Raw genomic sequence first — 27996 nt, forward strand, 5'->3', positions numbered from 1 at the left:
TTTATCGATGCACCTGTGTGCCATGTGTCAAAATACCATTCTGGATTTGTTTGGTCAAGATCCTCACAAAAAACATTGTTTACATTTTTTTTAAATAAATAAATATGATAATTTCACTTTTATCAATCATATAGCAGCTGCAGAATCAATCAAAAATCATCACAATTAGATATTTTTCTGAATAATTCAGTCATTTTAAAAGTAAAGACATATAACTGGTTGTATATAAAAGGTATGAAAACATAAAGACATAATAAACCCAGTTGTGTCTGCTGCTGTGCCAACCATAATTATTATAATCTCATAAAAAGGGAATGTGGGGAATTCCAACCTGTTACTCAATATGACGCAACTGCATTCTTCTGTGTGTCGCTGCAGCCAAACAGTAAACAAGACAAACAGGTTTGACTTGTTGCTTTTCTCACGACTTCATGCCGAGCTAATTAGAACACGGGTATTATAGTATTGAAATTAGTCAAAAGAAAGTTACACATTGACCTGTCAAAAATTAGGTAATGAAACTACTTAATTACTACTACTTAACTACGTAATTACTTTATTTTTATTCTAATAAATGTGCAATTCCACATCATTTTGGAGTTTGTTTGTTTTTCTGGGCCAATAAACTGATGACGTTGACATAGGAGTCTATGGTAGATGGGCTCTTGATGATTATGCAGGGCAAAATTGCCCATAAATTAAATATTCAGATCAAGGTTCTGAATTTTGATTCTAAAAATCAAAAGATCTTTTTTTTTTATTTTACAAATTGAGTCTTTAAGCTTAATAATAAAATAAAATAATAATAAAAATAATAATAATCCCGCGACTTGATTGCAGATAAGCGATTAAGAATAATGAATGAAAGAATTAATTAATAATAATAATAAAATAATAATAATAATAATGGTCCAAGATGAAGTGAAATTGGACATTTGTTAGAAAAATAATAATCATATAATAATATTAACATAGTCATTCAGATTCAGATAATATTATAGAAAAAAACATTTCCATAGGAATCTTCCCAACACTGCAGATTTGCACGTGAAATAATATCTATAATCCTCATTTCTTTGTTGTGTGTGTTGCATTGTCTCCTTGCACGTCTTCTGAATATTGTTTGTGTATTACGGGAATCATTTTTAGTTGTTTCCCGTTGCAACGTTATCAATTGGCCTTGATAACTATAATTAATAGGTTTAGTTTTACGGTAACAGCACTATGCTGTAATTAGTGTGCAGGCTGCAAACAAACAGGCATGAAGTCAAACATGTTGCGCCTATGAAGGGGAAGTACCAATGATGAAGGTTACAGGAAAGTGGGGGTGGAGCTGTAGAAGGATCTGGCTATTTAATGGAGAGGGAAAAATGAAATCGACACAGCTGACATGGCTCTCTACCAGTTTCTGTGCACCTCGGCGGTGATGATCACTCTCTTATCCAAAGGTAGGAAAGACAATTTGATTTTCCTTTACAATATTGTTTTATTCTTAGAACACGGCTGATATTAAGGATAGCAAAAATTACTTTCCTGAAGTTTATGCAAGCTCACTTTGGTTGGTTGTTAGTCTACTGTAAAATTTTTCCATGTGTCACTTTGCAGTTCAGCGATGTTCCTCTTAATTACTTTTCTATATCAAAACTAATGCAGAAAACCCTCTTAACTGTGTCAAAACAGCTTGATTTTTATATATCATCTTTAATTTTCTCCCTTCAGATTACAGAGCAACTATTTAATCTACCAATGACAAAAACAAAATTACCGATTTAAAATTACCGAAAACATAATCAATTAGAGCCCTATGTGCTTGTAATCAGTTGATTTCATTCATTTGGAAAACCCTTTTTTGCCGGATACAGATTGGATCTAGGTGTGAATCAGCGTATCGGCCCCACGATATAATTTTATCCCGATACTTGAGTGACGAAACGATATTATTACGATTTTATCCAGATACTTGAGTCACGATGCAGTATAATTACGATGTTATCCCGATACTTGAGTCACGATACGATATTATTATGATTTTATCCTGATACTTGAGTCACAATACGATATTATTACGATTTTATTAAGATTTTATCCCGATGCTTGAGTCACGATACGGTAGTATTATGATTTTATCCCGATACTTGAGTCAGTTGAAACATGTACGGACGACAACAACTGCAGCGTTTTATCAAACTTTCAAAAACTTTAAGCTTCACTGCTCTGAATAGCTTCGATACGGCTTTGTCCGAGAAAGGACATCACATACCTGCGTCTTTAGCATGCGCAACTTTGCAGCGTTATTTCGACAACTTCCCGACATGACATCCTGACGCACATGGCACCTATAGATTCCTTAGATCTTCTAGTCTTATATGATACTGACGCTAAATATCGATACTTGGCGGCCATGGATCGATATTATTACGTCGCAAAATATCACGATACGATGCTGTATCGATTTCTTCCCCCACCTCTTATTGGATCCCATCTTTTCTACAATTGATTTTTCTTTGACAAATAAACATGGACAGCTATAATATTGGTACATTTATCTAAGTTATTCTTTTACCTGAAAGTGCAGCGTCAGTACAGAACTGAATAATTTTGAATCAGATTTTTCCATTAGCGTTCACATACAGCAGGGTATTATGAAAAGTCACATAAACAACAACAATAAGTTGCAACTAACCATTATTTATTATATTTATTATTTTCCTCTATCAATTGTTTTGTCAATAAAATGTCAGAAAATAGTGCTGGGTTTAATTTCCAAAGGAGGGGCTTTAAATGCTGTTTTATCTGACCAACAGGCCAAAACGTCGAAGTTGTTCAGTTTATTATTACAAATGACAAAGAAAAACATAAAAATATCGCATTTAATAAGCAAAAAAAACAGAACGGCAAGTGTTTGACTGTTTTGCTCAAAAAAACAAAAACCTAAAATGATTTAAATATGTTGCAGTTCTATTGTTTTAATAGTTCAAAAATGATTCACTGTCATTAAAAAGCTGCTTTCTTAACAACTAATTAACAATTAAAATGAAAAAAAATGAAATATATTTTTTGACTAGGTAATTCTGCATATAATAAAGTTTGCCATTAATCTGCACAATATTTTGCCAATTGATTCCATAATTTTATCATAAAGAAAATAGTGAAACAAGCCGTCTAATTTACCAGAGCGGTGACGGTAATCAATAATTAGCTCTACTGTGGTGATCTTTAAAAAGTCAGACTGCTTTTCTAAGACTGAGGGAGAGTCCAACAAGCTTTTAACCCTTTATGACGTAACATAGAACAAGTCCACCAGAGCAGATATTTTGATTTTTAAATGCTGTGTAAAGTGCCATTTTTTGGAGCATTTTAATATGCTATAAATCAATACAACCCTTACATCCCAAATTTTAATATATTTAATATTTAATATATATGGACTTGTGACCATACTAATGAAAAAAATTGCTTGAAAGTGAAACAACAACAAAAAACACAAAAAAATTAAAATAGTTTTTGGTTTTTACACATTTTTTTAAATACAGAAATGTCAAAAGTGTAAATGGCAAAAAAAGATGCAAAAAAATCCTTTTTTTCATCCTTTATCCTCATTCATAATTTATTTTGAGTGTGTTCATATTTAATTTTTATAAGCAATAACCAAAACGAAAATAAAATGCTCATTGAGCACAATTTGCAAAAACACAGCATGTATATCAAAATAAACTATTTACAGTTACTATTTATAGTGTAATAAGAGGTTGATAGTTTAGCTGGAAGCTCCAAAAAATGAAAGCAGTTTTTAAAACATTAACCAAATTTGCATTGCATGATTTTCCACTTTTGCTCTTAGTGTCCTCTGTGTCACAAGGTCGTTGTTTTTTATATTGTTCCTGAAAACAATTAGCAGTGATTTAATTCACAAAGCATGTCAAAGTAAACGCCCTGGCTATGACCAAAGTAAAGGTGTAGCTCTTGAGTCATGGTTAGGTGCAATAGTTTAAGTCTCTTCTCAAAAGATTCTTTTATCGGAGAGCCTTTCATGGTTTTACTTTAACTTTAACTTTCCTTGAACTGTCTTTTACTTGCTCAGACTGTTGTCATTTTCTTAGCAGACTGTTTTGTTATTTCTACACTAGAATTACTTTTATCTGTTGATTTTTATGTCTGTTATTAATTTGCATTTGTGAAGCACTTGTGGTTTGAAAAATTATACTATAGCACAACGAGACAGTCACCATTTCAAAAATATTAAATCTAGACCTTAAAATTAACTGGTGGGTTAAATATGACTTTTAATCAACCTGGGAAAATTTTGGAAGTGGGGATTTCTACCTTTATGTGACAGTTCGGCTGTGACTCTTAGTGGAATGTGCTCTTAAAGTTCATCATCTGCTTCACCCTGTCGAGGTTTGACTGACCGGTTTTTCTTTCTTGTTTTTTAGGATGTCATTCACAGAAACTAGGTAAGCATCCAGGAACAACATTACATTAAGTTCTTCTTTTGTTTCTTCCTGCTATAAACAATATATGTCAGTTACATGGAGGAGTTGTTTATACTTGTTTTTATTCTCTTCACTTCACTTCACAGCCGAATGCGGTCGTGCTTTCAGCAACAACAAAATCGTGGGAGGTCAAAATGCGTCTCCAGGAAGTTGGCCCTGGCAGGTGGTTTTGACCGCTAACAACATTAGCTTCTGTTCAGGGTCCCTGATTCACCACCGCTGGGTGATAACAGCTGCTCACTGCCTCACAGGGTAAGAGATTAATGTTGCATGTTTTTCTCTCATTATCTTTATGTTTCGTTTGTTTGAGACAAGCAATACACTTAATATTAGTGAGAGTCAAGCTCATCGATGCTTAGTATCTACCTGAAAACGAATGTGGTGGTGGTCTGTCTTGCATTGTGATCCAATCTCAGCCAAATTATTATTTGTAAATGCAATATAGTGACACTATATTTTTATAGGAATAGTTTTTATTTCCCTTATTGGTGGAGAATTATTGGTGGGAATTTTGTTTGAATTCCCTGTTTATTCCAGTTAATTCCCATAAATCCCTGTTAATTCCCATTAATTCCTGTTAATTCCCATTAGTTCCTGTTAATTCCCATAAATTCTTATTAATTCCTAAAAAATTCTGTTAATTCCCACAAATTCCTGTTTATTCCCATAAATTGCTGTCAATTCCCACAAATTTCTGTTAATTCCCATAAAGTCCTGTTGATTCCCACAAATTCCTGTTAATTCCCATAAATTCTTGTTAATTCCCATAGATTCCTATAAATTCCTGTTAATTTTCAATAAATTATTGTTAATTCCCATAATTTCTTTTGAATTCCCATAAATCCCTGTTCATTCCCATAAATTCCTGTTAATTACCATAAATTCATGTCAATTCCCATAAATTCTTATTAATTTCCATTAATTCCTGTTAATTCACATACATTATTGTTAATTCCCATAATTTCCTATTAATTCAGATAAATTCTTGTTATTTCTCATAAATTCTTGTTAATTTCCATGGAAAGTTTCCACCTTGAAAAATTCCCAGAATTTTGCAATCCCAGACACAGGTCACATGTTAATCATGTTAACAGATTCCCAAATTACCTTAAATTTACAAAAATTCTCCTTTCTTTGTCTTCCAGAGGGGACCTGGACACCACCGAGGTTGTTCTGGGCCGCCACAGCCAGTCAGGAACACACTTGAACGAAGAGACTCGGGGACTCGACAGGATCGAATGTCATCCTTCATACAGATTCCTGACCAACGACAATGACATTTGTCTCCTGAAGCTGTCGGCGCCGGTGACGTTTACGGAGTACATACAGCCGGTGTGTTTAGCATCGGCAGACAGCACCTTCCACGCCGGAGTCATGAGCTGGATCACTGGTTTTGGCTCCACCGACCCTGGTAAGATCACAGACTTTCACCACATTATGATGCAAACAGTTGTCTTGTCTTGAATATTAACCTTATATACCTAAATATCTCTGATTAGACACAGATTCTCCGGCCGACGTGCTGCAGGAGGTGGATGTCCCAATAGTGGGAAACAACCAGTGCAGATGTACGTATCCGCTAATCACAGACAACATGATCTGTGCCGGACACGAAGATGGAGGGAAGGACGCTTGTCTGGTAAACAAAACTCTGTGCTTTGTTATCTGATGTCTTGTTACTTAAATCCATAGTTTAATTGATTACTATACTAGAAATTCCACTTAGATCCATTGTTTACTTGTTTACTATACTATGAATTCAACATAAACCATTGTTTACTTGTTTACTATACTATGAATTCAACATAAACCATTGTTTACTTGTTTATTATACTACATATTTTACATAAATCATTGTTTACTATAAATTCAACATAAGTCTTTGTTTACTATACTAAAATTTCAACTTAAAATTATTGTTTACTTGTTTACTATACTATAAATTCAACATAATACCATTGTTTACTTGTTTAATATACTATAAATTCAACATAAATCTTTGTTTACTTGATTACTATACTATAAATTCAACCTCAAATCATTGTTTACTTGTTTACTATACTATACATTCAACCTCAAATCATTTTGAGTTCAGTTTATTTGTTTATTATTAATTCAACATAAATCATTGTTTAGTATACTATAAATTCAACGTAAGACCATTGTTTATTTGTTTACTACTAAAAATTCAACCACAAACCATTGTTTACTCGTTTACTATACTATAAATTCAACCAAAAACCATTGTTTACTCGTTTACTATATTATAAATTCAACATAAAACCATTGGTTATTTGTTTACTATACTATAAATTCAACCTAAAATCATTGTTTGAATGTTTACTATACTATAAATTCAACATAAATCATTGTTTACTTGTTTACAGTGCAATACATTCTAGAATTGAAACGGTTACATGTTCCAGCAGATTTTAACCCAAGGCTAGTGGAGGTTCAGGTTAACTCCTTGTTAACAATGCTATTGAACAGGTTGAAAAGCCCTAAAGACGTCAGGCTTTAACAGTTAGGGATTGAGGGATGATTCAGCAGGTTGGATACTTCAAAGACACATGCTCTGCTAAAACATACCTATGCTATGCTATGCTATGCTATGCTAATAACATTAATACATTTCTTTCTACAGGGAGACTCAGGGGGGCCTTTGGTGACCAAAAAGGGTTCTGCCTGGATCCTGAGTGGAATTGTGAGTTTTGGTAAAGGCTGTGCCGTGCCGATGATACCTGGAGGTTACACCCGTGTGTCCCGGTACCAGGAATGGATCAAGAGCATCACCGGCTACAGTACACCCGCCTTTGTTACCTACGTCTCCTCAGGAGAGGACAGTGATTTAACATATACCTGTTCAAAATCATTAGACAGCGAACCGATCGCAACCAACACAATTAAAACCACCACAACAACAACAACCACCACAACCCCAGCTACCACAACAACCACCACCAAAAAGAATAATAAAGAGGTTAAACCAAATAAAAAGGAAAAAAAGGAGCATCAAATTGCGATTAGGAGTGTAATAGACAGTGGTGAGAACTTGAACCATTTCTCACACTTCACCTCACTCTTTCTTCTAGCTGTTTCACTCTACGTGCTGGTTGGTGACACATAGCATGAAAAATGTGAAACTGTTAAAAGCCAATTTAAAGTATATTAGGTGTAATTCAGTGTGTGAGCACATCAAAGGTTAGTAAAGTTAGTTGCATATAAGACTGACGCTGTAGCTGTACATCTATTTAGCTAGCTAGCAGCAAGCTAAAGCACTCTCTCTCACACACACACATACACACACAGAATCCTAATGTCTGTATAAAGCAAGATTAACATACAACTTTGAATTATGTAGCTACACGAATATCACAACAGATTTACTTAAAAACACACATATAAACCAAATCATTAACCCTTCTAATGCACAACATGGGTCAAAAATAACCCCCATTCATTCCCCATGTTATTTCATGCTTGCTGTGTGTTTCGGTGCTCAATCTTTTGATATCAAATTGTTTTATGATTGAATATTCCAAGTATTCTTTAAATATCTTGTTTTTGATAACAACAGATCATTATTTCCATTTTGCCTCTCATACTTTATGAAGAAAAAAACATTTTTGTATTATTACATAGCTAACTACTTGGCTAAGTAGCTTGCTAAGCTTACTATTTAGCCAATAAGTTAGCTAAGTAGTTAGCTTAGCAAGCTACTTAGCCAAATACTTAGCTAAGAAGTTAGCTAAGTAGTTAGCTTAACAAGCTACTTAGCTAAAAAATGGATTTGGGTCATTTTTGACCCATGTTGTGCATTAGAAGGGTAGCGACTCAAAAAGGTATTTTATTCACAAATTAATAAAGGAAAGCATAAAAAAAAATAGGATGTATGATGATCAAAAACAAACTAATTGAGGAAAACCTGCAATACTGAATGATGAAAATAATTTATAACAAAGATATAGAACATAAAAACTCTGTCGGGTCACTTTAGACCCATGTTGTGCATCAAAGGGTTAGTTACAGGTCAAATCCTTTGACTAAAAAGGGGCATTACATTGAGAGTAGGAGCGTATTTGTCAGTGGTGAGAACTTGAACTATTTCTAACACTTCACCTCACTCTGTAGCTGTGTCACTCTATGCACTGGTTGGTGACACAAAACATGAAAAATGTGAAACTGTTAAAAGAAAAAATTAAAGTATATTAGGTGTAAATAAGTGTGTGAGCACATCAAAGGTTAGTAAAGTTACTAAACTGAGCCTTCTTTCAATGGAGAGAATATGAAAGTAAAACCACACAGCTGAACTATTGTTGTTGCAAACAACGAAAAGTCTTTAGGAAGGAATTATATTACAATAAAAGTATATTACGTTACATTGTAACAATGGGATTGCAAAAAGTTTGTAAAAAAATGTCTTGTAAAGAAATGTTTGTTTTGAAATTGTAATAAAAACATAAAATGCACATTTTTGGTTTAGGTTTTTTTTTTTTACTTCTTGGGGGCAGCAAGAATTTAAAGCAGCAGAAATAGAAAAATACATGAATACAAAGGATGCTAAATATATCTAATTTTGCCAAAATGTGAAGTACTACACAGAAAAAAATATTTTAGGGTAAAAAAAAACAAAAACCCCAAATGTCTTTTTTAATCCGTGTATCATTCGTTCTTTCGAATTTTCAAAAATCAAATAATGAAAAATTGACTGGTCATTTTGTTATTTGTTTTCAATTATAAAACAAAAAACTAAAAATGTATTGGCAATTGAAAATGGAAAGAACGAATGATACACAGATTTTTTTAATACAAAAACCCAAATGTCTTTTATACAAAGTGAACATTCTGTCATAAACTGTCTTTCTGTACCTGAAACAGTGGGAGCATTGGTTTGTTTTACTGCTCTGTCATTTCCCATAGAGGATTACTCATGCTCACACTCGCACACAAACACACACACACACACACACACACACACACACACACTCCTGTTAACCTGGCAGATAAGTACAACACATCTCCCCTGGCCTGCAGGATCAATCAGGTGAAAAATTACATGCACTGATTCCAAGTGTGTTTCAGCACTCATTAGGTGTGTTAATGTGTGTGTGCACATGCTGGCATTGGTGAATTTGTACTTCACGTTGTCCTTAAATGCCCTTCAAGGTCCACAAACCTCTGAAATGAAACCTAATTGCCCCAAATGCATCATATTTTTATATTCCCTCTCACTTTTTTTAACATTCATTTTCAAATATTCACACATGAATGTCCCCAGCAGGTACAGCGGATCATTTATGACGATCCTGCGCACTCCAATATGTTCTGGGTGGCTGGTCGGAAAACTAACTAGCAAACAGCCCGAAGCAACAGCCTCATTGTTATTCTGTGGCTGTGATGGTGTATTATTATTTTAGTCTCAGTGGTGTAAATTGTGTGTTTGTGTGTTTTTCTCACACAGAGCAACACAAAGATGACAAAAAAACAAATCTACCTCGAGGGCGAGGAACCCCCTCCTGAAAATAAAGCGGATTTCTTTCCCTGATGTAGAAGCACTTTGTTTCTTTGTGTCACTCCCTTTCGCCTCTTTCTGAGTGAGAAATATTCTTCATTTTCATTATACTGTTACCAGCCTTTTTCTATCAGTCCGAAGGCTTAAAAGAGAAGAAAAACTATCAATTTTTGTGCCCATAATCATTATTACTGAGTGCTTGTGTTTCTTACATAATAAATCTCATTTAATCTCTTTTGTAATGTGTACTTTATATAACATAATTTCTTCCAAAGGAGAAAGGAGAAAATTGTTCAAAGAAAGAATATGTACCTGCAATATATTTTCCACCATGTGACTCAGAGCTTGTTGAAGGTTTTCTTTTCATCATATTGGTGTTAAGAAGAGAAGAAGAAAAAAGTGACCCTGTAAGAAAGTCAGAGAAAGAGCTAATTAAGAGACAGAGCGCGGTGACTCTTTAATGACATTGAACAAAAACACATGGAAATGTGGCCGTTATTACGAAATGACAGTCAGACACTGTGTGTATGAGAGTTTTGTATCTGGTCTGTTGAGAATTTTTTCGCAAGTCTACTTTTTAAATGGAAATTTAGCGTATATGTCAGCACATAAAGACATTCTGTCTGTCCTACATTCACCACAGTGGAAAATAATTAACCTGTGCAGCAGCATTAAGATCCTTAAATACAGAATGTCAGGAGTAATGGCAGATGAAAAAATGAACCTTTAATGGAAGAAGTTCATAATAGAGAGAAGTGGTGCTTTAGAAAAAACTAAAGCTGTATGTGAAGTGGCAGAAAATCGTTGCAGCAGTTAATGCCTTTTTTTTTTAGAAACTCACACATTTAAAAAAAGAGAGATCACACTGGGAAAATGAGGCACATCAGAGCACATAAAGGCAGAAACACCAGTAAACACTGGCGGTTTTAAACAGGACTAAAACAGTCGTAAACATTGGCCTTAAACAGAGTTATAATACCAGTAACATTTGCCTTAAACGGGGCTAAAACAATTGTAAACATTGGCCTTAAATAGGGCTCAACACCAGTAAACATTGGCCTTCAACTGGGCTAAAACACAGGTAAACATTGGCCTTAAACAGAGTTATAATACCAGTAACATTTGCCTTAAACAGAGTTATAATACCAGTAAACATTGGCCTTGAACAGGGCTAAAACTCCAGTAAACATTGGCCTTAAACTGGGCTATAACACCAGTAAACATTGGCCTTAAACAGGGGTAAAACACCAGTAAACATTGGCCTTAAAGAGAGTTATAACACCAGTAAACATTTGCCTTAAACGGGGCTATAACACCAGTAAACATTGGTCTTAAACTGGGCTGAAACACGAGTAAACATTGGCCTTAAACGGGGCTGTAACACCAGTAAACATTGGCCTTAAACTGGGCTATAACACCAGTAAACATTGGCCTTAAACTGGGCTATAACACCAGTAAACATTGGCCTTAAACTGGGCTGAAACACCAGTAAACATTGGCCTAAAAGAGAGTTATAACACCAGTAAACATTTGCCTTAAACAGGGCTATAACACCAGTAAACATTGGCCTTAAACTGGGCTGAAACACGAGTAAACATTGGCCTTAAACTGGGCTGTAACACCAGTAAACATTGGCCTTAAATGGGGCTAAAACACCAGTAAACATTGGCCTTAAACTGGGCTGTAACACCAGTAAACAATGGCCTTAAATGGGGCTAAAACACCAGTAAACATTGGCCTTAAACTGGGCTGTAACACCAGTAAACATTGGCCTTAAATGGGGCTAAAACACCAGTAAACATTGGCCTTAAACTGGGCTGTAACACCAGTAAACAATGGCCTTAAATGGGGCTAAAACACCAGTAAACATTGGCCTTAAACTGGGCTATAACACCAGTAAACATTGGCCTTAAACGGGGCTAAAACACCAGTAAATATTGGCTTTAAACAGGGCTAAAAAGGCTATGAATACTGGACTAAATAGTGCTAAACACCAGTCAAAACTAAAATAATAACGGGGCTAAAACACCAGTTAATATCTGGCCAAAACAGGACAGAAACAAGTTATATTAATATATTATTAAAAAATAATAATATATTATTTAAAAAAAACCTGAATAAACCAACAGCAAATAATAGACAAAACAACAGTAAATATTGGACTAAACTGCCTTGAACTTTAAATGTGAATAATGGAGTCAACAGGGATAAATACCAGGCAACAATAAATATCAAACAGAATATATCACCAGCAAATAATGGACAAAGTCAGGGCTAAATCAATAATGAGGCTGAGCTAAAATAATTCAATATTCAGCCAACTACTTTAAAATATTGGTCAATATTAGAACAAACCAGTACTAAAACACCAGTGGATATTGGACAAAAGAAGAGACACCCATAATAAATAAAACCAGGGCTAAAACATAATCAAGTAAGAGCTAAAACACCAGTGAATATTGAACCAAACCAGGGCTAAAAATCAGTGAATAAGAGTCACAGCACCAGTAAGTATTGGCATAGTAACAGCCCCATTATCAGTGTAAAAACAGGACAAATTAGTTCCAATGACACATCACTTTAAAAAGAGAGCATTATAAACAGCAGCACACTGTGCAGCTTGTTGCTGCTCTGTCTCAGTGCTGACTCACTGTTATGTGTAATGACTCATGGTGAAGTTAAGATTCTGCCATTTGTTGCTGTTGAACCTCAACACCTCATCACTGTTACACAACCTAATGCCAAAGAGTCATCATCAATCTCTGTGGATGTCTTATCCTTACCTCGATGGAGTCTTGGACTATTTTGTCCATTTTTGAAAACATTTTCATGTCTATTTTGGTCATTTTGTGTCCGTTGTTGTGTCTTTTTTTAGTTATTTTGTGTCTTTTTTGGACATTTTGTGTCTGTTGTTGTGTCTTTTTTTAGTTATTCTGTGTCTTTTTTGTCATTTTGTGCCTTTTTGTGTCTTTTTTGGTCATTTTGTGTCTTTTTTTGGTCATTTTGTCTCTTTTTTTGTCATTTCGTGTCTTCTGTTTCTTTTTAGGTGATTTTGTGTCTTTTTTCTAGTCATTTTGTGTCTTCTTGTGTCTTTTTTGGTCATTTTGTGTCTTTTTTCTAGTCATTTTCTGTCTTTTTGCGTCTTTTTTGGACGTCATGAAGAAGTCATGCTCCGGCGCTTTCGTGGACTCCAGAGGGTTAAAGCACTATTAATGATGGCCCACATTTCCCATTGTGCCTATTGCTGAGCTTGGTTTTCAAAAGGCAAATGTTAGTTGTTTTTTGTTGGTTTGTTATATATCTGTTTACAACATGTTAGTTTGGTTATTGTCATTTTTGTGTGAAATGTGTGTTCAAAATTAAGCTCAATTAAGGCCTAAAAAGTGACATTTAACAAAGACACATGGACATTTGGCCAATATTACTAAATGACAGTTAGACTGTGTGAATGAGAGCTTTGTACCTGATCTGTAGAGATCTTTTTTCGCATTTCTACTTTTTAAATGGAAATTTAGCATTTATATATATATATATATATATATATATATATATATATTTTCAGCACATAAAGACATTCTCTCTGTCCTACATTCACCACAGTGAACACAATTAACCTGTGCAGCAGCATTAAGATCCTTAAAGACAGAATGTCAGGAGTAATGGCAGGTGAAAAAATGAACCTTTAATGGAAGAACTTTATAATAGAGAAAAGTGGCGCTTCAGAAAAACAAAAAGGAGTATGCGGAGTGGCAGAAAATCGTTGCAGCAGTGAATGCCGCCATTTAAGAAGCTCACACAAAAAAAATAAAGTGATCATGCTGGAAAAATGAAGCACATCAGATCACATAAGGGCTAAAACACCAGTAAACATTGGCCTTGAACAGGGCTAAAAAAACAGTAAACATTGGCCGTAAACAGGGCTGAAATACGAGTAATCATTGGCCTTAAACAGGGTTATAACACCAGTAAATATTGGCTTTAAATTGGGCTAAAACACTAGTAAACATTGGCATTAAACAGGTCTAAAACACCAGTAAACATTGGCCTTAAATGGGGCTAAAACACCAGTAAACATTGGCCTTAAATGGGGCTAAAACACCAGTAAACATTGGCCTTAAACAGGTCTAAAACACCAGTAAACATTGGCCTTAAACAGGTCTAAAACACCAGTAAACATTGGCTTAAATGGGGCTAAAACACCAGTAAATATCTGGCCAAAAAGGGGGCCAAAAACACAAGTTATATTGGACAAAAACCTGGATAAACAACAACCTTCTTCAGCCTTTAAACTCTATTACCCAGAATGCATTAGTGCATACAGCTCAGGACAGGGTTCTCTCACCATAATAATGCAATTTGCAGTTCAAATTAAAAAGAGTAGAGCTTGGAAGATCTAGTGTGATAGCAGTAGCAGGTAAAGAGTAATAACAGTAGCAGCAGGAGCAGAAATTACAGAACCATCAATCATAGTAGCAGCTGAATCATGCAGTCATGGATTTACTTTATATTCTCTTAAAAAATATGTACATCCTTGAAGCACTGAGTCACTGTTACGGCCTGTGATGTGTGTGAATGTCTTCTTTCTTTTCACCTCAACTTTCTCATTCCTCCATCTTTGTTTTCTCTTTTTATTTCTCCGCTTGTGTTGTCTCTCCTCTCTGTCCTCAGTCTCCTGCTCTGGGCTCGAAACAAAATGAAAAATCACTGAAGTCAGCATCTGTTGATTCCTGTGCAAGTGTGTGAGTGTGTGTGTGTGTGTGTGTGTGTGTGTGTGTGTGTGTGTGTGTGAGGGGGAGAGAGAAATCAAGTGTGTTTGAGAGACACAAGAGTAAATTGCTTTAATCTTCCTCTTTGCAGCCTCAGCTACAGTCCTGAACTGGATATTGTTTGCTTCAGTAGCCGCAAGTGTCTCACTTACACACACACACACACACACACACACACACACACACACCTACACAATCACAGTTATACACATTTTATTCACTCCTTTGTTATAAATCATATTGATGCAATTGTCTTCACAGTGCTATGAGCAAGGAAAAAGTTTTTAGGTATGCAAGACGACTCGGAAACCTTTAAGCAAACAACACACACACACACACACACACACCTGCTTGTACTTCTATCTTTGTGAGGACCCTCATTGGAATTGTGAATTCCAATTGTGAGGTTATAATAGTTTGGGATTTTTAGTTTCGGTTGAGTTTTAGTTTTAATTTTCGTTGTCAATTTTTTTTTTCAAATTCAGTTAGTTTCAGTAAGTTTTTAGACTGAGTTTGCTAGTTTTAGTTCAGTATTTTTTTTCAAATGCTTTAGTTTTAGTTTAGTTTTTATTAGTTTTAGTTTTTTGTAATGGGGTATTTGTTGGCTGGGAGATTAAAAGAGGTCACAGTAAGTTTTGCCTTTATTTCCTTTGTCTTATCCATCTTCATTATGTATGAAAAAAGTTGACAAAGATTTTCAACTTTTTCGTTTTCACTATAATTTTAGTTAGTTTTAGTTAGTTTTGTAACCTCACAATACAGTTTCAGTTAATCATTTTTTCTTAAAGGAACACTCCACCGTTTTTTCATATTAAAACATGTTATTCGGTCAAGTAAGACGAGTTGATACAGACCTCTTGCGTCTCAATGCGTGCACTCAATCGCCCTGGCGCGCGGCGCCACTTGGCTAGCACTTAGCTTAGCCCAGTTCATTCATTAGGATCCAAACAGATGGACAGTTAGAAGAGACCAAACTCCTCCACGTTTTCCCTATTTAAATACAGCTACACGAGTAGTTAAACGACCAAATATGGCGACACAAAATAAAACGTGGCGCTTTTCTAAGCGGATAAAAAGGATAACTATAATGTATGGCGGAATAGCACTTGGGAGCACTTCGACTCGGCGCAGTAATATCATCACTCCTGAAAAATCTTCTCCCCCTCCCTCTCCCTCTCCCTCTCACTTCCGTCAACAGAACCAACGTGAGCTGCACCAGGAGTAGTAGTTCGAGCAGAGCTGACGAAGTATCAGGTTGTAGGAAGATATTTGTGAACAATCATGGTTATAACGTGCATCGTAAAGGGTTGCGATAACAAGCAGAAGTGAAGTGAGAGGGAGAGGGAGAGGGAGGGGGAGAAGATTTTTCAGGAGTGATGATATTACTGCGCCGAGTCGAAGTGCTCCCAAGTGCTATTCCGCCATACATTATAGTTATCCTTTTTATCCGCTTAGAAAAGCGCCACGTTTTATTTTGTGTCGCCATACTTGGTCGTTTAACTACTCGTGTAGCTGTATTTAAATAGGGAAAACGTGGAGGAGTTTGGTCGCTTCTAACTGTCCATCTGTTTGGATCCTAATGAATGAACTGGGCTAAGCTAAGTGCTAGCCAAGTGGCGCCGCGCGCCAGGGCGATTGAGTGCGCGCATTGAGACGCAAGACGTCTGTATCAACTCGTCTTACTTGACCGAATAACATGTTTTAATATGAAAAAACGGTGGAGTGTTCCTTTAAGCAAAATATTTTTTCAATTCTAGTTTTCATTATTTCGTTTAGTTTTCGTTAACTATAATAACCTTGTTCCCTAGCCCCTTAAGTTAACCCTAACACATGGTTACCTTTACATAAACCTAATTGTAACCTTTAACCCTAAAACAAAGTCTGAAATCTCAGAAAAGCCTTTAAAGAAGTGAGGACCGGCCGAAATGTCCTCACTTTGCAAAAATGTCCTCACTCTGTTGGTTAAAAACGTGTTCTGGTCCTCACTATGTTGGAAGTACAAGAACACACACACACACACACACACACCCTTTTACTTTCCTTTCTTCTCCCTGAACTCTTTCTGTAGGAGGAAAGCCTCTGCAGTGATGACAGTGCAGCTGATATTAGGCTCCAAACTCCCCCACTGATACACAACTTTATCCCCCTGAACTTTTATTTTCTCGACTTATAGCTGCGTAAAATTCAAAGGAAAGATTTCTTTACTAAATGGGTATTAACTGTCTGGGTGGCACCGACATAAGCAAAACTAAAGACCCGAAGTACTCGCATCATGCCCTCTCATTTATTAATTTCATCCAAAAGTAAAACATCCAGTAAAACGAGGAGATCAGATCTCAGGAGCTCTTATCCTTCAGACCCCTCATTGTGCAACATTGTGGGAAGTAAACACCAGATCCAGACAAATCCGTGTATCATTCGTTCTTTCCATTTTCAATTGGCAATCACAAATCAAATAATGAAAAATTCACTGGTTATTATTATTATTATTTTTTTATTATAACACAAAAAACCAAAACAAAATGCTTGTTTTTTCATATTTCAATATTAGGCTCGGATCAAAAACCAAATGGAAAAACGAGCACCAGGACTGAATTTGATTTTAATATTTAATTGGTCGGGTTTTCGTGACCCAGAAGTTTCTCTCTGCTATTTTAAAATGAATAAACTAGACACATTTTCTGCTTACAGAAACACAAATTTGACTTTGTCTTTGCATCTCCACAACATGTATCAAAATTGTGACATTAATAGTGTTGTTTAACAACAAATTATTTTTTAAGATTTGTTTTTAAGTAAGAAATTAATAATAAATAAAAACAATTAATCATTTGCCTTTTAGGACACCCTATTAATGGGTTTTAGAATTGTTAAATGGGTTTAATGTTAGATTTTAGAAGATTTAAAGTGTTTGTTACAAGGGTGTCACCATAGGTTCTTATGGGTTAATTAATGTATTTATTTTTCGTATTGACAGCACAATGGGGATGGGTTTGGGATAAGAAAAATTATATACACTGTAAAAAAATATCTGTTTAATTTACGGTAAAATACCGGCAGCTGTGGTTGCCAGAACATCACCATAAAAAATACAGTGGGTGTATGTAAATGTAAATATCAGCAAAAACTGTAATTTATACAGAATAATACCATTACTTTTAGGATAATTGTTTCATCATGGTATTTCTCCATTAACTTTACATGAAAAATGTATAGTTTTACAGCAAAACTTTGTGTTTTCTACAGTTTATGGCGGTAGAATTTAAAGTTTTATACTATTCTTTGATTTACAGTAATTAAAAGTATCTACTACGGTGATGTACAATGTTTAATTTTGCGACCTATTTCTGATGCAATTTGACAGTGTTTAACTGTAATTTCCACAACCATTTTTTACAGTGTATGTTGAATATCTGTAATCAATATTCATTTCTTCAAATAAAAGCTTGTTAAAAAAAAAATACAACTCTAGTGAGATATGAAAACAAGCTCATATGTAACAGGTCTTTTGACAGCAGCCAGGAGGGAAATCTGACTCTGGAAGTGCTCAAACTGCGAGACGGCCAACCAAAAGTTCTGACTTGCCAGAAATCCGTCCGACCACTCAGGAGCCAGACCGTTCAGAATATTAATCATGACCCTCGTCCCGTTCCAGTTTCCCTGCAGCTTTCCATGCTGCTCTTTCCTTGGCATTGCCTTTGATGTGTGATTGACAGGTTCATTAATCAGCTATGCATATTTGTATGCATCGGGCATTTGAGCCAGTGGAAGCGTTGCCCTTCACTTCTATCAGAACGGACGGTGCTGATGAATGCCTTTGTGATTGATTGATTAGAAGGATATAGTCGTCAGGTTCTCTGATGTCGACTAAATTACGTCTTCTTCAGCATTTCCCTTGCCTTTTTGGAATAAGTGGCCGCACAAAGACAGACTGACGGTGGTGTTTGTCATGTTGACAGAACCATAATTGGGGGAATGGCATTTAGATCTAAATACATGGGCGCCAAGAGGATCTTAAATTTATAAGTATAGCCTCTAAATTGGAGCAAACCTCTTGAATCCCAAATGAGTCCATCTTGTTTTGTCTAGAAGACCAAGCCTCCTCTTTTGATCTCCGTCTCAGTGGAGCGTTGCACCATCTCAATTTATACAACATGGCTTTGCTTGGAAGATAAAATTAATTAATCTTCCTCTTCATACATATTATACATATTTGATGAATGGATTGCAATTTATATGCAGACGCTGACAGTTCCCAGACAAAGGACTCCACTGATTTTGGTGAATCAGACTTTTGCTCAACATTTTCAAATATCTCTCCATATATAAGAGGTAGACTAGCATTAGTGCCATGCAGGTGTATATGTAGTGGCTTGATACTCTCTCTCTCTTGCGTTGTGTATTTTTACGACGAGACAAAGACGACCATCTCAATTCACCTATGGCTAAGCCCCGCCCCCTCCACTCACTCGGACAAACTGTCAACATTCGGTGACGGGCGCTATGGCAGCTGTGACAGTCAGAGAAATTTCACAGGAGGCAATTAATCACTTTTGGAGACAGAAAAATGAAATATCATCTCGAAGTCACCAAAAGGGCCTTCATTAACAGGTTAGAGGTTTTCACTCGTCTTTTCACCCCACTGACACCGCTCATTCCGGTGCTTGTTGTAAACAAACAGAGATCGCTAAGTGAACACCTCCTGCAGCAGCAGCACATACACACTGTACTGCTACAGCGCTAACTGTAGCTAACCGCCGCTAACGAGGTCGGCCGGCTCCTTAACAAGAGGCTGTTGTTAACGAGCCGGCCGACCTTGTTAGCGCTCGTTAAGACGGAGTTGCTGGATTTGATATTGATAGATATTGATTTCTTACGGCACACTTGTGTGCCGCGGAACAGCGGTTGGGAATCACTGCCATAGGGAACCGGGTTACTGCTCCCATAATATTGGGCTATACCTTGTGTCAGAGTTGCATGTACCCCATGCACACCGTTTGACCATCTTAAACTTAAAATCTCAACAAAAAACACATAAAAATGATTGAAAACGGACTAACTCCAATGCATTTCAATGGATGTGGAAGCAGAGAATGTCCGAGTGTATTGAGTTAGCTATGCGCACTGTGATTGGCTCATCACGTTTGGGGGTGTGGCTTAGCCATAGGTCAATTGGCATCCAGCCATTTATTCTGGCACAGGATTCAATTGTACAGTCAGTCAGTTTTGCTCTCTCACACACACATAGACATCTGAAAAATATAAAATGAAAAGACAGTGCAGGTTAGCTAACTTATAGCACTAGCCATTTTGTAAACAAAAATGAAAGAAAAACACCGTCAACTTTCTACGAAAAAGGATGTTCAAACAAACACAACGTAAACCACCCATTTGCAGTGAAATTAAAGTAATTAATATAAAAAATATAACAAAAGACACAAAATGACCAAAATTGTGATGCTAAACACAAAATGACAAAAAAGACACAAAATGACTAAAAAAAGACACAAAAAGACACAAAATAACTAAAAAAAGACAACAAAAGACAGAAAATGACTTAAAATAGACACAAAATGACAAAAATGACACAAAATGACAAAAAAGACACAAAATGACTAAAAATGACACAAAAAAGACAAAAAAGAACTAAAAAAGACAACAAAAGACAGAAAATGCCTTAAAATAGACACAAAATGCCAAAAACGACACAAAATGACAAAAAAGACACAAAATAACTAAAAAAAGACAACAAAAGACACAAAATGCCTTAAAATCTTAAATTAGACACAAAAGGGCCAAAAAAGACACAAAATGACAAAAAGGACACAAAAAGACACAAAATAAAAAATGTTGGACTAAAGGACTAAAAAAGACACAAAATGACAAAAAAGACACAAAATGACTAAAAAAAGAGACACAAAATAACTAAAAAAGACACAAAAAAAGACACAAAATAACTAAAAAAGACACAAAATGACAAAAAAAAGACACAAAATGACGCTAAACACACAGAGGTTGTGCTGAAAAAAACAATTCAAATTCAAATTTTTCTTTGTACCATCTGGGAAACATCAACCCAACACATTCAATTTTCTGAATCTTTTCCAGCACTTAGGAACTGAGGAAACTCAGACCCATTGCTGTGTGTTGTAAATCTTCTCAGCCAATCACAGTCATGCGAGAGACAAGAATCAGTTTCAAGGTGAACACCAAAGATTAGTGTACCTGACCAACCGTGATAGATGGCTACAGACTCCTCTTCGGTTTCTGAGGTGTCATGATGAATAACAGCCAGCAAACCTTGAAGAAAACAATGATTAGACAGTGAAGTTGACCCTTGACCTTTTGGGTAGACATTTGCTGTGAATTTTGTCAGAAATAATACTGCATATTACTTAATTCAATCAGTGCAACATTTTTTACGCTTAAAAATATTGAGTTGATTTGAAAGGTCTCAAATCGGTTAAACAAAACATTTCTGTTTTTTGGCAAATATGGGATTTGTGATTTTGGGCTATATAATAAAATTGACTTGACTTGATCTTGATCTTGCAATCAGTCCATCCTTGAGTCCAAGTGGACGTTGGTTACTTGAAACGCACACTTCAATTATGGAGCGTGAGGATGTAGTTGACGCGTGTCTTAAGCCGAAAAAATCCCACAGTTTCTTTCTTTTGGTTTATTGAAACCTTTCGTTTGAGCATTACACTCAATAAACTGCAGCAATCCAAAAAATAATAATAATTATGAGCACGGTCAAAAACTAGTGTGCTCTCCTCGTCTCCATAATCCTAATTAAAACAAAGTATGCAATTATGACGTTACACAAGTCTCAGCCAATAAGAAGAGTGCAATTCCTACGAACCAATAGGCATTCTTACAACTTCAATAAAGAACTATGAACTATGAAATACAAATCTGAATTATTTATCATCTTTTCCACAGGTCTGCCTGCCAAAGCCATCCGACCTCTACAACTCATCCAGAATGCAGCTGCTCGATTGGTCTTCAATCTTCCCAAATTTTCACACACAACACCCCTCCTCCGCTCCCTGCACTGGCTACCTGTGGCTGCGGGGATACGCTTCAAGACTCTAGCTCTGGCGTACTCTGCTGCTAACGGTTCAGGTCCTACTTACATCCAGGACCTTGTCAAACTCTACACCCCTGCCCGTCCTCTCCGCTCTGCATCAGCCAAACAGCTGGCGACTCCCACCTTGCGTGGGTCAACTTCCCTCAGAACCACTTCCAGACTTTTCTCTGTCTTGGCTCCCAAATGGTGGAACGAGCTCCCTACCGACATCAGGACCTCAGACAGCCTGTACATCTTCCGCCGCAGGCTGAAGACCTATCTCTTCCAACAATACCTCGGTTAAGTCATGGTCACCTAACAGATATATTAAAAAAAAAACAAAAAAAAAACTCTTATTCTTTTCTCTTCTTTTCTGCTTTAACATATAGCACTCCTTAGCAATGACAGTTAGCTCTTAAAGTTATGTACTTACTCGATTCCTGTGGTCTAAGTCTAGTACCATCAGGTTGAATGCACTTATTGTAAGTCGCTTTGGACAAAAGCGTCTGCTAAATGACATGTAATGTCATTTAGCAGACCATACAAAATGGCTCTAACAGCCACATTTGAAGAAATCACCGTCCAGGCATTCCTGAGATACCTCAACCATGATGGGGACGACCTGGCAACATAATGCCTCGGTCCCCAGCATGAAACCAAGGTTGGCAGACACTGGGAGAGTCAAATCAACAAAACCAAACTAAGAAGCAGCAGCAGCCTGGAAGAAAAACCAGTGTGACACTAATAAAGTTATTGCACAGGGAGGAGGAAGTGAGCAGAAGTGATAATTTGATGTTTTCCCACTGCTGAGCCAGATATTGATAAGATTCTTCATCAGGTACAGAAGTGGAGAAGAAGGCTCCTTGCAGGTTTAATTCGCTTTCTTCCCCTTTTATTTTCCTCCCTACTTTTATTACTTTTATCACCCCATTTTCTTACCACATTCCCACTTTATTGCCCCTCCTCCCACAAATTTTAATCTTCCTCTTCCCACATTTTCCATTCCCTGAATTTATCTCTCCTCCTTCCCTCGTCCTCTCATCAGATTCCTCCACTTGTACATACGTACGTTATTTTACAGTCACTGTAAAACGAGGCAGCGTCGGAACGAAGAAGGAAACCTCCCAAAGGCTCGGTTTCAATTCAGCATGAAGGGAGATGAGATGGATATCATTTAATTCCATATTTCTGTGGAATTTGTCGGATGTTCCTGGAAGATCCATTTCATATGAGATAAGACTGCTGGAGGGACGATTTAAGGGATTCATAAGGAATTGGCTTATGTGAATACTTTGTCCGAATCTGATGTGTAAAATGCAGATAAGAGTCTGTGATAGTGGATATTATTTGACCCTAAGCTAGTTCTCATTAAGAGGACTAATACTAGAAGCTTTACTGGCTGCTGCACATGGAGGTGTGACTTCATTACCTTCCAATAAGAACAGAGGACCCAGTTCACCTCAAGTCACTTAGTAATGAATTTGTCCTCATTTTGCATCAGAAAAGGTTATGAAGTCAAAAAAAAAATGTTTTAATTTGCTTTAAATCATTGTATGGTAAGTTAACTTCTTGAGTTATTCTAGAAATGAACTTTACACTCATGGCAGTTCACAAAGTTTAATTAAAATGTAAAACAATTCACAAAATAAGACTTTTTGTGACACTGAAACACATTTGTGTGTGCGTGACAAATATTAAATACATTTTTGTTGCGTTCTTTCAAAGGGCTGTTGTTTGTTTTGTTGCTTTGCTGCTTTGTTGTTGATTTTTTTTAACAAGGTTTGGTCTAAATGACCAAAAAAGACACAAAATAACTGAAAAAAAACTAAATTACTTTAAAAAGACACAAAATTATTTAAAAAAGACACACTTATTGAAAAAAGACACAATTGTTTTTTTTTTTAAATACACAAAATTACCAAAAAAAGACACAAAATTACCCAAAAACAAGTAATTAAAGGGACCTTCTACACACAACACGGTAAAATGCCATTTATATAAAACTCACATTAAACTTTCATATCAAGGTGGGGGCCACAAAATATCGTTACGAGGGCCGCAATTGGCCCGCGGGCCGCGAGTTTGAGACCCATGGGTCTAAAGTGACCCGACTAAGTTTTTATATTCTATATCTTTGCAATAAATTAATTTCATCATTCAGTATTGCAGGTTTTCCTCAAATAACTTCTTTTTGATTATCATACATCCTCATTTTTTGTTTTCATTTCTTACTTTTTAAATAAAAACCCTTTTTTTATCACTACACTTCTAATGCACAAGGTCATTTTTTTACCCATGTTGTGCATCAAAGGGTCACCAATTTCAAACAAACACACACTCAGACTCACGCACAGCACATATTAAAATGCATCTTTTCGATTAAATCAACAGTAATTATTGGATTCCCTAAACATCGCTTCCATGACAATAAAGGCATTTTAATTGTGTGCAAAAGGAGCTTTGGAGTATTTTTTTTGTGAGCAGCTTATTCACACATCCAGCAGACGTGAAATGACATTAGCATTCATTCACAATCCTGCATGTACCGGCCAAACAAATGTCAGTCCAATTTTCACCCTGCTTTTAGTTGCCTTTTTTATATTTAGGAAAGGATAATATCCGTCTTTACCTTTTCAAATACATTTCTCCCCTCCTGAGCCTGTGAATTTCACCTTTCCCCCACCTCAACTCCACTAAATTCTTTCTTTACGGCAGATTTCTCTCTCATTACAAGCTGCTCACACCGTCCCACGTTTAAAAAAGGCTTGACATTTCCGCTTCATTTCACGGTAAACGGCTGCTATCTGCGTGAATGTATCGATATGAATATCACTTTAAGTGGGAAATTAAATTCGGGATTAGGGATTTAGTCCTTTCTTATCCTTCATTCATGCCTCGTCCTCATCCTGTAATCTTCTTCTCCTCCTTCTAAAGAGCAGACAGCTGGAATCAGAGCTTGTTCCTACAAACAGATTTAGCTCTTCATCAAAACTGTCACTCGTCTCCTCCTTAGTGTCTTTCTCTGCCTTTAGAGTGGAGGCTTCCTATCATGGAGACCTTTTCTGCCACAATTAGAGACGTTTCTTGATAATCTCTCAGTTGTTCCCTAAAAGTATCAACAACTTTATTAACATATCCTCAGTTCTGCTTCTAAAATCTGCTCTAAAATTAAAGAATCTCTTCCGCTGACACATATGGGATAAAATATCGTCCAGATGGACGCACACGAAAAGCCAAACAGCAGATCGGTCCGCAAAACAAAACGAAAAGCATCTTAAGGGGGAAATAAAAGACGGTGTTTTCTAGTTGTGTAAATTAAGGTAAAATTTTCATAATTTTTCAAGCCAATTAGCTTTACTGTATGATAAATAAAATAATAATATAAAACATTAAATTAATTTACAGAAATTTACAGTAAGACTTTACAGGATTTTTCTTTTTTCTACATAAACTGACTAATTTTTTTTTTAGTCTAATGTCTTTTTTTAAAGTCTAATGTCTTTTATTTATTTGTTTTATATTATTTATTACTTAATTCATTATTTTTCATTCATGTATTTATTGAGATTATTATTTTATTTATTTTATTATTTTTATTTATTTAAAAAAACACGTTTTAATTAATAAATTAATAATATTTATTTATCATTTTATTTATCTATAATGATTGTTTGTTTTTATTTACTTATAAGACATTAGGTCGTTTGTTCCTACCTTCTAATACTATCCACAGGAGCAAAATTTGTCTTTAATGAAACACGGCTATTGGCATGTAGTTTATGAATATTGTGTCTAAATTTCAAACGAAAATGCACCTAGCATCTTATTCTACCTGTTTTTTAAAGGCTCACCTACATTTTGATAACAAGTCCAAATTCCCATATAAAGTGTGTCTACTGTATTATCTCCTTCATTAGCTCTGCAGTCTTTGGGAAGACTCAGGAGTCAGCAGAACGCTGAGCTGTAAACTCTGCGGTTGGTTTCCTTCAGCTCTTCACACATCTAATCACTGACTTACTGTGTTTGTGTGGCTCATTAAACAAAGCAGAGCACTTGTTGTGATTGTTTCTGTTTCTTTCCTCTCTGAGCCTCTGTGAGTCTCTGTGAGCGTGTTTGTGTGTGTGTGTGTGTGTGTGTGTGTGTGTGTGTGTGTGTGTGTGTGTGTGTGTGTGTGTCGGATAATGTACGACGGTTGTTTCACGCACTCGTTGCTTCCTGCATCATTTGTCTGGCTGATTGTTACTCGTTCTGCCACATGAATGAACACAAACACACACACACACACACACACACACACACACACACACACACACACAGAGTAAGGGAAACAACTGTTTGTTGTGAGAGTGACAGCAGTTTATAATGATGGACCACAGGTACGGAGGATGGAAGCTTAAATTATTTAAGTTGCATACACAGACGGATTGAAAAAGAGTCAAAAACCAACAAAACAGCCCCAAACTCAACAGATTGAACTGTCTAAAACAAAATGTAAAACAAACACTTTGCAGGTCAGACATCAGTCAAACAGTTCCCACAGATCCTCGATGTTTGGTGTCATACGGCCTCATCAGTCAGGGAGCTTATGTCAGATATCAAACGGTTTGATGCTTTGGCTTTTATGTCCAAATCGAGGCAGATCTGACAGCCGGCTGAGATAGAAACTACTGAGGAAGATGGACCAAACAAACTAGAGGAAGGACGGCAAGAAGAAAGGGGGAAGGAAAGGCAGCAAGTAAGATAATTTACATTCTAATTTACAGTATTTAAAATTATAAGGTTGTTAATGTTATTCCTGCCTCCACTCTCTCTGGTTATTTCTGTCAGATGTTGCAACCTGAGTGAGTTAGACGGATTATAAGGTCTGGTTCAAAGTACACGTTAGAAGCTTAAAATTGGGATATTTCTATAAATTCAAGTTGAAGGACTTCAACCCTCATCCACCATCCTACCGGCAGGATTGAAACGTGTTTTCTTTGAAAGATCACCAGACATCCACCTTTTATCGTAGAAAGAAACAGCTAAAACAGGCATTTCGTTGGAATTTGAACTTTCCGACAGTCCTTGAATGGATCACAGGTTCTGAAAGTTTCCATTAGGAAAAGTAACCAAAATGAAGCTTAAAATTGTGATATTTCTGTCAAAATCACTTTATTCTACATGTCTCATTTAAAACTGTGCCAAAAAAGAACCTTTTGTAATAACTAGATCCTGTTAAAAACATTAAATTCTGCTCCTCAGAGAGACTGTGAAGCCATGATTGATTCTGCTGAGAGAATAACGGTCACGTGACATATTAACGGAAAACCTGTAATTTTTTTAGGGGGGGCACAGCGGCGCAGTTGGTAGCGTCCTGGGTTCGATTCCCGCCAGGACGCTGTGGGCGTTGGAGGCGTGTCCCCAGCTCCATGTCTCCGGTGTCCGTAGCGCTGGTCGGTGTCGGCAAAAGGGCCTTTCTGTGTAGAGTTTGCATGTTCTCCCCGTGTCCCCTGATGATCCCCTTACAGGGACCTCTCACAAAAACATGCATTGATCCTGGTCGCTATAGAGCCTCCCTCTGGTCGGTCGGGTCGCCTGATGGGGGATGCGGTCTTCTAACTCTGCATGTATCGGTTCAGCACCCAGGATCAAGATAGGACAAACTGGGTGATAAATAAAATGGGTTACAAAAAAAAACTGAAGACCTGTTTACATTGTTGAACTATTGACATTTGTAAAAATGTCAATAGTTCAATCATATATTATATATATATATATTATATATACACATATACAGTGGCTGAGGCTGGACTCCAGAATATTCTCATTACGGGAACTTCAGCTTATGAGAGGCTGCCTCTGAACATTAAACAGTACAGAAAACCTAATAAAAAACATACATTGTCTTATCCACTTTAATGAAGGTTAACAGGTCAGAATCACTTTTACTGCTGCCGTTTCTCTTGGAAATCACAGCTACAAAAGCCAGAGTTTCATGGATTTTCGCCCCTCGAGCTTGATTTCCCAATCACCATCACCATCACCATCAGGTCTTCTTGAATCGGTGCGCGAGGCCAGCCACCCAGAGAAACCTCATTTCAGCTCATTCTCTCTATCTGCCGTCTCATTCTTTCAGCCGCTGACCATCACCAGGAGTCAGAATGAAGACTGACC

The 27996-nt window shown here is 36.4% G+C and overlaps 1 protein-coding gene across 1 annotated transcript; it reads left to right on the forward strand.

Moving 5' to 3' along the window:
• Positions 1–1390: 1390 nt before the first annotated feature.
• Positions 1391–27994, forward strand: LOC131989197 (tryptase-like). Its single transcript, XM_059354396.1, has 6 exons — positions 1391–1448; positions 4580–4745; positions 5639–5904; positions 5993–6132; positions 7138–7473; positions 27959–27994. The coding sequence occupies exons 1-6, from the start codon at positions 1391–1393 to the stop codon at positions 27992–27994; spliced, it is 1002 nt and encodes a 333-aa protein (XP_059210379.1).
• The last annotated feature ends 2 nt before the right edge of the window (positions 27995–27996 follow it).

This window comes from Centropristis striata, chromosome 17 (genome assembly GCF_030273125.1).
Source record: "Centropristis striata isolate RG_2023a ecotype Rhode Island chromosome 17, C.striata_1.0, whole genome shotgun sequence".
Taxonomy (NCBI): domain Eukaryota; kingdom Metazoa; phylum Chordata; class Actinopteri; order Perciformes; family Serranidae; genus Centropristis; species Centropristis striata.